We start from the raw sequence: 13332 nt of genomic DNA, 5'->3' as shown, positions 1-13332 counted from the left end.
TAGTGTCTTGAGGGAAGCCATTAAGGGGAATATAATTACAATATCAAGTTCACTACAAGAACTAAATTTTTTTTATTTTATTTTAATTTTTATTTTTGCTTTATTTTACTTTACAATACTCTATTGGTTTTGCCATCCATTGACATGAATCTACCACGGGTGTATATGCGTTCCCAAACATGAACCCCCCTCCCACCTCCCTCCCCATAACAAAAAATTCAGATTATCAATCAGAGATTCAGAATCAAGATATACAATGTTGGCACTAATTCAACATTAACCTACTTGAGCTACCATTTTTTAGGATAAGTCCCCCTTTTTTTGGCATTTTCTCGGTCCTGGAATTTTCTCTCAATCTGGTGATCCCACACACAATTTTCTATTCACTCTTCCACCCAGTCCAACCTGGCTTTACAACTACTGCTTTATCAACACAGTTCTTCCTAAAGTTTCCACCAATTTCCATATTGGTAAATCTAATGGGTACTTCTCTGCCCATTGACCTCTCAGCAATATTTTACATGTAACTGAAACCTCTAGGTGGCATTTTGGGCACTCCAAGGAGCTCCAGTTCTTTATGTCTCAGCTCAGAAAGAATTCGGTGAGAGGCAAAGTGGTATCTAAGGAGTAATTTATTAGTCTGCGCCCCTTGTGAGGCTTGCAAGTAGGTGAACAAGAGGGTGCCTCGCCCTGACAACTTAGTGGGCCACAGTTTTATAGTCAAAAGAAAAATGGAGGGGGAAGACTACCTTCTTCCTCATTCTTGAACAGACATCACACTTCCATCATCAGTTTCTCCTCCATGTTTGGTGAGGGAGTATTCTTGTCCCTACATAGTCAAGCCAGGACTATCATGGTGCTATGGAAATGAGCAGAAAGGCGGTAACTTAAGCTAAAAATGGTAAATCATCTCAGGTTTTAGTAAATGTCACCTTTTCCTTATATTTTTGTTTTTAGTGCATGCAGAGGAACATGTCATCTAGAAATCATTGACTTACTGAGTTCACTAGGCAGGATGTGGGTATCACGCCACCATTGTTTTATTGTTTGGGGGCACGTCACATGCTTCTGTGCATAGTTTTGTTGTTAAACAAGCCTGGTTGGTTTTGTGGTTTAGCAAACCTACTTTCTTGAGTGATCATTAAGTTTATGGAGTTAAATTAATAGGGTTTCCTATACTTTTTTCTTTACTTACAATCCCCTAGTGGGGTTAACTACTTAATTACCTGCTTTATCCCCTTACTCTATCCCCATCATAACTACCCCCTTTTTCTTAAAATATTGTCCTCTTTTGGCTTTAGCTGCTTCCCTGGTGGCTCAGCAGTAAAGAACTCACCTGCAGTGCAGGGAATGTGAGTTCAATCTCTGGGTCGGGAAGATCCACTGAAGAAGGAACTGGCCACCCACTCCAGTATTCTTGCCTGGGAAATCCCATGGACAGAGAAGCCTGGTGGGCTACAGTCCATGGAGTTGCAGGAATTGGACATGAGTTAGTGACTACATCACCACTACCACACCACAATCTACTGAACTTCCTCCTATCACTCAATATCCTCTCCTTCCCAGTCTGCTTTGATGGTTCCTCTTTTTCTCTTTTATCTTTAAATAATGGAACTCCAAAGAACTCATTGCTTAGAGGATATCATGATGTCTCAAGCCTAAATGCTGCTGCTGCTAAGTCACTTCAGTCGTGTCTGACTCTGTGCGACCCCATAGACAGCAGCCCACCAGGCTCCCCCATTCCTGGGATTTTCCAGGCAAGAACACTGGAGTGGGTTGCCATTTCCTTCTCCAATGCAAGAAAGTGAAAAGTGAAAGTGAAGTCACTCAGTCATGTCCGACCCTCAGTGACCCCATGGACTGTAGCCTTCCAGGCTCCTCCATCCATGGGATTTTCCAGGCAAGAGTACTGGAGTGGGGTGCCATTGCCTTCTCCAGCCTAAATGCTAAATACCACCTATTTGCTAATGGTTGCCAGTTTCACATCTCTTGCTTGGTCCTATCAAATTCATATATCTTACTGCTTAATTGATATTTTCATTTGGCTATCTCTATGTCATCTCAAAGTTAATGTGTTTGATCTTTCATCTTTTCCCATTTTGTTAGTGGCAGCATTATCCACCCCTTTGTTTATGCCAAGACTTGTATGTTTTCCTTTTCCTTCATTTCCTATATCCACTCTTAAGGAATTCATATTGGTTCTACCTCCAAGATATATCTCAAATTGCCCAATGACCCTGTCATGTATAAATATTATTACTTCCATTATATAGTTACACAAGCAGAGATTAAGAAAACATGTTACTGTTTGCCTAACTGTACACAGATTTTATGCAGAAGAATTCTTTTTCCAAGCCCATTGCTCTTTCTATCATACCTTGACCCTTAAAGAATACTTGCAAAGGAATTAGTGAATATATGGATCCAGATAGTAATAAAACTCACTTGGATTCCAGAATATTCTCTTTTTCATTCACCCCAAACCTATGGCATCCTTTTGACAGGCTTTTATCTCCTTTCTGCCCCTCCAGCAAGGGTGTTTCATCAAGAAACAGTCTAACGAAACTTGTATTTTGGCTTTCTACTGTCATGATTTTATTAGTATTCAGTGTGCCTCAAAAAATAAGTCAATGAGACAGAAGAGAGAAACTGGACAGAACTGGTAATACATATTGATTACATTGGCTAAATATTGAATGACATTTTGAGATAACACGATGTATGGTAATCAAGAGTCGTTCTAAATACTTAAAATAAATGCAGATATTGTTAGTATGATCAGGGAAACCAATTGATTGCCATCATTTGCAGCTTTACCTCTTGTGTATTATGAATTGTATTAGAAAGTTATCACCTTTCTGATTGTAAAACCTGTCTTCCCGAAAGAAGTTAGGATACTATTTTACTATGTGTGTTTTCCCCAGTGATTTCTTTTTTGTTGTTGTTTTCATTTTTTTTAATATTTTTTAATTTAAATTTATTTGTTTTAATTGAAGGCTAATTACTTTACAATATTGTATTGGTTTTGCCATACATCAACATGAATCCGCCCCGGGTATACACGGGTTCCCCATCCTGAACCCCCCTCCCACATCCCTCCCCGTACCATCCCTCTGGGTCATCCCAGTGATTTCTTATAGCATCACAAAAATCTCTGCAACAAAATTTCTGTGGTCCTAATGAATTTTTAGTGAAAACCAGTTGACATTTGTTTGCCACTGACTTCATTTCTGAGCCTTCAATGCTATTTTCATTTTTTAGACTCCTCAAAAGCAATATGATTTAGAGTTTATTTTATACATAGAGATATAATTACCTTGTTTAATAGAATTCTTTGTACATTCACTCACATGCTAGAAGTCTTTGTGACCTTTTGAATGTAGGTATAGACTGAGATTTTGGTCATTGTAATGTGTTTTTGAAAGAGTAGACTTCGGTTGTAATAAAATATGTAAATATATCTTCTTTAAATTCCCCGCAGAGCTGTGTACCATGGAGTGTGGTAGCCACGGAGTCTGTTCAAGGGGAATTTGCCAATGTGAAGAAGGTTGGGTTGGACCAACGTGTGAAGAACGCTCCTGTCATTCTCACTGTGCTGAGCATGGCCAGTGCAAAGATGGAAAATGTGAGTGCAGCCCTGGATGGGAGGGCGACCACTGCACAATTGGTAAGTACTTGAAACAAAGTACGTTGGATTAACTGAGAAAGTAAAGCAGTCCAACAAATCAATCACCAGGGTTTTTGTAGACTTTGAAATGGGAGGAGAGAAGTAGGAGGGTTGGTCATAAGTTTGAAAGTTTCTTTAACTAGGAGGTTTCCTGTTTTGAGGATAACATTTTATTTACTTCTGTGCCATTTTCTTTTTCATTACTTTGGTATTCTTCGTATTTTCTGCTTTCAAGTGTTTTGAGTTACTCAAATGAAAGATGATACATTAGAATAGTGTCATTAGTTAATAAGAGAAGTGCTTTTATTGTAAAGGTAGCATTCACTGGCCATTTTTCCTTTTGAAAAGTATGAATTGTTTCGGTTGAAAGTACTTAGATTGCCTCTAAGTCCCATTTCATTAAATGGGACTACTTTATCAGCAGCCATTCAATAGCATTAAGGACTATTTTAATGCATAAGGCAGACACTCCTGACCTACCATCAAAAGAACATCTGTGTTGAATTGTTTATTGGGTAGTATAGATACTTTGTAACAAAGCACCCAGGCTGTCTCATCCCTCATCACCAATTTCACAAATTTTTAGGATATTGCCTGGGAGAACAGTCTGTGGGTATGAAAAAGTCTATGTCATAGTTAATGTATCACATGGTCTTCACACCATAAAAAACACTAATTAATGTTTCAATTATAAAATACTTAATTAAAAAAAATATAGCCCTTGACACATACATGTATCTGCCACGAAGGTTTCCCGTGTTTAGAGAGGGACAAGTACGAGTCCCATTGTTCAGCTAAGGAAAGTGGGTCACACAATGTTCCAATGTCATTCTACAAATACACAGAAAATTCATACAGGGCAACAGCAAGCGTGAGCCTCAGGATACCCAGTTCATTGTTTGTGAGCTCTTTTTCCCCACTAGACTATACTAGAGCTTTCATTTCTAGATGAAAGTATTTTGCTATAATGGTTGGAACATTCCAAAATAATGTATAATATATATAACATAATTTTAATAAACTGTTAAACTACTAAAATTATAGTAAGTCTTGTTCTATGACTGTGGAAAATATTTAAAATTCATTAAAAAGGTGGTGAGGGGTGAGATTCAGATGCAGCTTAAGTAATTACATTCCTGCACTAGAGTAAGTTTATTGCCTTCACATAGGAGGATTCAAATATTGCGATGATTACCAAAGTGGCTACTCCAGAACCCCCTTCTAAAGATACTAGTAATAAGAAGTTCAAGCTAGTGCTCTCTCATGAAAGTTACTACTGAAATATAAAAATGCAGTTCTTATACTTTTAATGAAATGTGACACTTTTTTAGGAAGCCTAATAGAGTTCCTTGCAGAAAAGCCATTAATATCTTTCCCAGAGAAAATATTATTCACAAACTACACAGGCCAGTGTACCAACTTTTGAGCTGCAGGCATTTCAGTATTCACAGTTTTCTCTTCTCCTCCCAGGCAACAGATGGTAAACCATTAGTACTTGTTGTATAGCTTTGGTTTCCCAGAAATTCATTCCATCACTCTTTTCCCCCCTTTTAGCTCACTACTTAGATGCTGTCCGAGGTAAGCTTGTTCTCTCTAGTTTTATAAGAGAAAATTATTTTAAACAGAATATGCATGTGGGAAGGAAATTGTTGGTGGGTTTTGGTGGTGGTGGTGGTGTTATTGTTTTTAATTTTGGCAATCTTAAGTGTAATATTGTCAGGCTCATGCTATAATAGACTTAAAAGTAATTTGCTTTTCCACTATCAATGCGGTTTTTTTTTGCCATAGAGTTTAATAGATCATTAAGCAGTTTTAAGAATTATTTTTCTTTGTCTTTATGTTGAGTTGTGTGTGTGTGTGTGTGTGTGTCTGTTTATATTGACAGAGAAGTAATTATTAAATAAACTAGGTTTAGGTAGACAGCTGAACTTTTTATTTAACATAACAATATAGCTTTATGTCCATGTATCCTCTCAAGGGCAGAATTATTCCCCTGTTAGTACCTCATCATCCATCCCCCCAGGGATCTGCATTTGATAGAGACTACAAGAGTTTTTCTGTCAGATACCCTGGTGCCTTTCGTTACTTCAGCCTCAGAAGGTTGAAAATGTCCCATTCAAATTATTCCTAGTTTCTCTTTTTCCTTTGTATGTGCCTGAGACTGGAACTAGATAAATCTCTTTCTTGATCTTATACATGTTCATCCTATACTATTTTGTGATGAACATATACATGTATATAATCTTTTCATATTTTTTAACAGCCATCTGTCATTTTTTTTCTTCCTCTGTTGTTGATAGTTGCTAGAAAAACCATTTGTAAGAAATACTGGCTTGCTTCTACAGATTAAAAACAGCATTCTTTTGCTTTTTATACTTTTGGAATTTTCTTTCAAACAGAGAAAATGAAAAGAGCATTCATTGGACTATCTAGATCTTGTCCTGCATTGCTACTGGGGAAATTTCCAGAAGCAATATGCCTTTATTTCTCTCTCTGTTCATCTGCCCAGTGAGCACTTGGGACATGCAGAGTTGTCCTTGGGGATAGCCTATCTCTGAACCACTGGTACAGAGAGTAGGTCATCCCTGAGAAACTAAATGTCTAAACAGAGAGTGTCATCAGCGTTTGTGGTTAGGGTTACCAATGGACAGAAGCATAAAAATTTCCTTTTGACTATATTTATTCAGTTATCCCTAGAATTCTGAAAGTCTAAATTTGGCATGCGTGAATTCCACCAACATTTGTTGAGCACTGACAACAGGTATACTATTATGCTAGTTTCTGAGAGAAATACCAGATAAGTAAAAAAAAAAAAATCAATCCTTAGCTCTCAGATCAATAATAATCTCGATGAGAAAAGCTGAAATGATGTAAAGCAAGTGCAGCATATTTCTAAGGCACCATATGGGCAATTAATGGTATGACCTGAATTGTATACCAACATACCTAAGTCCTGAAGCAACACATCACTAGGGAAAAATCAGCACAGAGTGGCAGTAGTTAGAAGTGTCTCTTCCTAGAGATGGCTGTCTTATCCCTTTTTTCGCATAACTGGATACAATATCATCCATCCAGTTTTGATTGAAATGAGGAGATACCTTTTTTGAAAAGAAACAAAACGCATTTCTTGTCCCTATCATAGTTTTCATCCTATCTGAATCAGAAGTTGGGAATTGGGGTTAGCATTAATAATGTTTAATTGGCTCTCTAAGGAAAAGCACAGCAGAGTAAGGGATAACAAGTTCCCTGGGAAAGTGGTATAAGCAAGCAAGCCCCTCTTCCATTTATTTAACACCTCACCTCAACATCTCACCAGATGATTCAGTTTTTCCCTATGGGCAGATATATCATCGTTGGCCAGTCCCATTCTGATGTCTCTGAATTTGTTGCTCACTGCTGTCTTTTCAGATGGCTGCCCAGGGCTCTGCTTTGGAAATGGGCGATGTACCCTGGATCAAAATGGTTGGCACTGTGTGTGTCAGGTGGGTTGGAGTGGGACAGGCTGCAATGTTGTCATGGAAATGCTTTGTGGAGATAACTTGGACAATGATGGAGGTGAGTCATTTATTAAATGTTCATATAAGGAAGGAATATCCCAGCCTCTAGCACAGTGATGACCAATCTGGCCAAAAGGGGAAGTTAGGAATCCTTGGTTTAAACAACATAAGGTCATACTATGTTTTGAATTTCAATTCATTGAATATTTACTGTAATCAGGCAATACTCCAAACTCTTTGTATGTATTATATGCCATTTCATGTTCACAATAACGCTATAAGGTATAGGTAATATTTTCCCTATTAAATGGAAAGACTAATGCTTGGAGTGAAAATGGTAAGTGACTTTTCCAAGATCACACAGCTCAAAAGTGCCAGAACCAAGGTTCCAATTCAAGGCTATATGACTTCAGTTTCTCTTTTCTTAATTGTTGCAACCATGCCAGCTCCCATACCTATGGCATTATATTATGCTATATAAAATCCATGTGCCAACGTCTAAACTGTCAGATGCTGATATAGCTTGCACTACACACACTGTGAGGTAGTTATCTTTATTCTTAGTTATTTAGGGCTCCCTCTTGTGTCTTTACCTTTTAGTAGCACTTTATATCTTTCAAAGGACATGGCATCAAGACAATTCACAGTAGAAATTTTATATTTAATTCAAGAGCTGCACATGTTTTAAAAAGCCATATGTGGCTCTGAGGCCTCAGGGTAACCACTTCTATTTTAGTCTAGCAAACAAAGTCATCTAACACATTGTACAATCAGCCTCAAAACAACCCAGATCACTTCTGAATGAGCCTAAAACAATGAATCCTCTTACTTTCTAATCAAGAAAACATGAAATTGACAGGAAAAAATTATTTCTAATTTATGTATATTAACTTAAAATGAAGTAGGTTATTAAATTTAACTCCTCAACGTTTCTACTTGTGCCTAGACAATTACATACCTTGTCATTTGAGCACATAGGGCTTAAAACAATAAGGTTACAATCATCATTTAAGCACAAAATTGGGCATAAAAGTGTCCTCTTTTATTGTTCTAGCTAACAGTTTGCCTTGAAAAGTTATAAGACCTTATGAATTTTAAATAGAAGCAACTTTCTCATTAAGAGCACAGGGCTTTGAAGTCAGAATTTCCGGATTCAAATATGAGCTCTGCTATGTACTTCTAGCTGTTGGGTTTGGGAATAGTTTCTTGCTATCTCTGTGCTTCAGTTTCCTTATCTTCAAAATGGGGCTGATAATAATAACTGTCTAATAGGGTTGTTATAAGTATTAAACAAGATAATTCATGTGAACTACTTGAGAGATGATAAACTACACCAATCACCACTCTGTCAACACACATTTACATACACACACACCAAGGATAACAGACCATTTTCTGAAGAGACTGTTCCTTCCTATCTAAATTAAAAATTTTTAATATAAATTTATTTATTTTAATTGGAGGTTAATTACTTTACAATATTGTATTGGTTTTGCCATACATCAACATGAATCCACCACAGGTATACACGTGTTCCCCATCCCGAACCCCCCTCCCTCCTCCCTCCCCGTATTGTTTGGGAGGCCAGAGTGAGATTTTCAATTAAATGGTACACTGATCAACTATTAACTTGCCTTTTATGGTTCACCAAGATTCATCTTCTTTTTCAGGACTCATCCTCTATACCCATCATTCTCAGTCCATCATTTAAGTGCCAACTCAAGCTGTATCTCCCATGATGCCTGACATCCACCACCCTAGTCGACCATGGTGTTTATCGTATACACCATACAATCCAGTGCTTAATTATATCCTGTCTATGTTGTTTTCTTGTTACGTATTAAGTGTGACCCAGAGTCTATTTTTCTAAGTTTGTTTTTGGCCAAGCCACACAGCATGTGGGATCCTAGTTCCCCAACCAGGGATCAGACCCACACCTGCTGTACTGGAATTGCAGAGTCTTAACCACTGGACCACCAAGGAAGTCCCAGAGTCCATAGTTTGGTGCCAAATATAATTACTAATAATATTAGCTCACTTGTATTGTGTTTACAATGTACAAGGCACAGTGCTGAGTCCTTTATGTGAATTATTTCACCTAATCTCCATGAGGTAGAAACTACTATTAACTCTACTGTACAAATTAGGAAACTGAGGCACCGTGAAGTTAAATAAAATGCTCAAGATCATGTGGAAAGTAAATGATAGAGCCAGAGTGTAAACCTAGGTGGTCTGCTTATTTACAAAAAGGATTGAAGGTGTAGTAATAGAAATTTCTCAATTGATATATTGATTCAAATGATATGCTCAGAAAATACTTTAACAACTTATGCAAGTAAAATTTCTGACTCGGTGTTGAGCCATGATAAGTTTCGTCCCTTAATAATATACAGCTTTATTTTAAAAAAATAATTGAATGTTTAATTATCAAGCATTTTTTGTGGCCTCAAGTTTACCTTGGGGGAGTCAAAAATGTTTAATGAATGGATTGATTAAATAGTAATGCAATAAGGGGTTATCAAATTTCAATATCTGTGGTATATATAGACACAAAAGGTATAGAAGATGTTGCTGAATCTGTTTTGACCTGTGAACATTTCTTTAAAAATGTGCATCTATGTGAGAATCAAAAATGAAAGACCCAATGTGACTTTAGTATATTTTTATGATTGTCTGTCTAGGGAGTAGGAGGGAGAGGCTCCTTGGTAGGATTAAGATGATACTGATGACAAATAAATATTTAGCTCTTCCTTGAGATGGAAAGATAGATTAAATAGCTGGGTTAAATAGCCTCTGAAAGTCCCATGACTAAAATTTTGGACAATAAGTGTGTTTTTATACTGTTTAAGTAACACCCCTAAGAATACATTAAATGCCCTTTATTTCTTGGTCTCAGTTTTCCAACTATCCAGAATGGCAGTGTTCATTTCCAGCCATCCAGAATGGTTGGATATGCCTTATGATTAATATTTGCATACTTGTTTATATATGTAGATGTGTGTGTGTTTTACCTTTTGGGGAGAAAAATATGGTCCTTATTTTTTTAATGTTAATTCTTAAGAAATCTTCCCTATCCAAAAAAAATAAAAACAATTACAGTAACTTGCAAGCAGTTGCTTCAAGTAGCTGCTATCTCATTGCTCCATATCATTGCTGATACATAAAGAATGGCAGGATTAGGGTTTTTTTGCATTGCAATCAGCTTTGAATACTCATTAGTATTACTGCTACTTCCTGCAGCTTTGACTTTAGTTACACTCTGATTCAGTGCATTGTGACTCTTGGTAACTAATTGGGCTGCATTGAATATGTGGGTGTCACAGGTCTCGGAGCTACCTTAGAACTCCTTGAACAGTAAAAACAGAACCAAAAACACTTGGATTTTTTAATATGCAAAAAAAGAGAAAACTCTCTTTTGCATTGCATATATGTGAGCTAATTACCACAGAAATCACAAATCTATCAAATGTCTTAACCTCATGTACCCCTTTAGTCAACAAGCACACTGCATGTGCACAATCTTGTGCTTGAAAGAGGAGACTTAACCTTATGGTAACCACATTTTCCTGTGTTAATCATGTGTCTTGCTTTGTTGTTGTTGTTCAGTCACCTAGTCATGTCCAACTCTTTGCAACCCCATGGACTACAGCATGCCAGGCCTTCCTGTCCTTGACCATCTCCCAAAGTTTGCCCAAGTTCATGTCCATTGCATCGGTGATGCCATCCAGCCATCTCATTCTCTGATGCCCTCTTCTCCTCCTACCCTCAATCTTTCCCAGCATCACGAACTTTTAAAATGAGTCAGCTATTTTCATTAGGTGACCAAAATACTTCACCTTCAGCATCAGTCCTTCCAATGAATATTCAGGGTTGATTTCCCTTAAGACTGACTGGTTTGATCTCCTTGCACTCCAAGAGACTTTCAGGAGTCTTCTCCAGCACCACAGTTTGAAGGCATCAATTATTTGGCTTTCTGCCTTCTTTATAGTCAAGCTCTCACTACCGTATATGACCACTTGACTGTACAGACCTTTGTCAACAGAGTAATGTCCTGCTTTTCAACACACTGTCTAGGTTTGTTATAGCTTTCCTGCCAAAAAGCAATCATCTCCTTATTTCATGGCTGTAGTCACTATCCACAGTGATTTTGGAGCCCGAGAAGAGGAAATCTGCCACTGTTTCCACCTTTTCCCCTTCTATTTGCTGTGAAGTAATGGGGCTAGATGCCACGATCTTAGTATTTTTAATATTTAGTTTGAAACTGGTTCTTTCACTCTCCTCCTTCACCCTCATGAAGAGGCTCTTTAGTTCCTCTTTGCTTTCTGCCATTAGACTGGTATCATCTTCATATCTGAGATTGTAGATGTTTCTCCCACATATCTTGATTCCAACTTGTAATTTATCCAGCCCGGCATTTCTCATGATGTAGTGAGCATACAGGTTAAACAAACAGGGTGACCTCAAACAGCACTGTTGTACTCCTTTCTCAATCTTGAACCAGTCAATCAGTTGTTCCATACAGGGTTCTAACTGTTGCATCCTGACCAGCATATAGGTTTCTCAGGAGACAGGTAAGATGGTCTGGTATTCCCATCTCTTTAAGAGCTTTCCACAGTTTGTTATGATCCACACAGTCAAAGGTTTTAGCATAGTTGATGAAACAGAGGTAGATGTTTTTCTAGAATTCCCTTATGATCCTGTGAATGTTAGCAATTTGATCTTTGGCTCCTCTGCCTTTTCTAAGCCCAGCTGAGACGTCTGGAAGTTCTTGGTTTACACAGTGCTGAAGCCTAGCATGCACGATTTTAAGCATGACCTTACCAGCATGGGTGCTTAGTGGCTCAGTCGTGTCCAACTCTTTGTGAGCCCATAGACTGTAGCCAACCAGGCTCCTCCATCCATGGGAGCTTTCCAGGCAAGAGTACTGGAGTGGGTTGCCAGGCCCTCCTCTACTAGCATGGAAGATGAGTGCAATTGTCCGACAGTTTGACCATCCTTTAGTACTTATCCTTCTTGGGAATTGGGATGAGGATTGTCCTTTTCTGGTCCTGTGGCCACTGCTGGGTCTTCCAGATTTGCTGACCTATTGAGTGTAACACCTTGATGGCATGATCCTTTATGGTTTTGAATACCTCTACCAGAATTCCATCTGAAGAACTATGTGTGCCTGAAGAACTATGGATGGAGGTCCGTAATATTGTACAGGAGGCAGTGAACAAAACTATCCCAAAGAAAAAGAAAAGCAAAAAGGCGAAGTGGTTATCCAAGGAGGCTTTACAAATAGATGAGGGAAGAAGAGAAGCAAAAAACAAGGGAGAAGGGGAAAGGTACATCCAACTAAACACAGAGTTCCAAAGAATACTAAGGAGAGGCAAGATGGCCTTCTTCAATGAAAAGTGCATAAAACTAGAGGAAAACAACAGAAATGGAAAGACTAGAGATCTCCTTGGGAAAATTGAAGATATCAAGGGAATATTTTGGCCAAAGGTGGGCACAATAAAGGACAGAAATGGTAGAGACCTAGTAAATGCTGAAGAGATCAAGAAGAGATGGAAAGAATACACTGAAGAACTGTACAAAACAGATCTTAATGAACCGGACCACTACGATGGTGTGGTCAATCGCATAGAGCCAGACATTCTGGAGTGTGAAGTCAGGTGGGCCTTAGGAAGCACTGCTGTTAATAAAGCTAGTGTCCTGATTTAGGATTTGGAAAATGTAATCACCATATATTACAGGCTCATATGAATTGACATGAGAAAAGAAGTTTAGACATTGTATTAAGTGAATCAGAATAGCTAAAACAAAGAATAGTGAGAACGAGCTAGAACTATCATATGTTAAAGAATAATTTTAAACTATGGTAATTAAAACAAAGTGGTACTAATGTAAGAGTAGACAGACCAATACAACCAAATAAAAGCTCAGGAACACACCCCAGTACAAGTATTTACTATATGATAAAAGCAAGCATCAGAAGTCAGTGGGGAAAAAAAGCATTATGAAATAAGTGGTGCTGAGTCAAATATGCAGACAACACCACCCTTATGGCAGAAAGTGAAGAAGAACTAAAGAGCCTCTTGATGAAAGTGAAAGAGGAGAGTGAAAAAGTTGGCTTAAAAGTCAACATTCAGAAAACTAAGACAATGGCATCCGGTCCCATCACTT

General features: G+C 38.0%; 1 protein-coding gene across 1 annotated transcript in view; it reads left to right on the top strand.

Moving 5' to 3' along the window:
* TENM1 (teneurin transmembrane protein 1) overlaps nt 1-13332 on the top strand; it is a 900209-nt gene that overhangs the window by 697101 nt on the left and 189776 nt on the right. The window contains exons 15-17 of the mRNA XM_027963346.3: nt 3482-3667; nt 5222-5245; nt 7076-7222. Of these exons, the coding sequence (XP_027819147.1) occupies nt 3482-3667; nt 5222-5245; nt 7076-7222 (357 nt within the window). The remainder of the gene's footprint in view (nt 1-3481; nt 3668-5221; nt 5246-7075; nt 7223-13332) is intronic.

This window comes from Ovis aries, chromosome X, assembly GCF_016772045.2.
Source record: "Ovis aries strain OAR_USU_Benz2616 breed Rambouillet chromosome X, ARS-UI_Ramb_v3.0, whole genome shotgun sequence".
Classification (NCBI taxonomy): domain Eukaryota; kingdom Metazoa; phylum Chordata; class Mammalia; order Artiodactyla; family Bovidae; genus Ovis; species Ovis aries.
The sequence above is the reverse complement of the archived record's forward strand: the minus strand, read 5'-3'. Positions and strand labels throughout refer to the sequence as shown.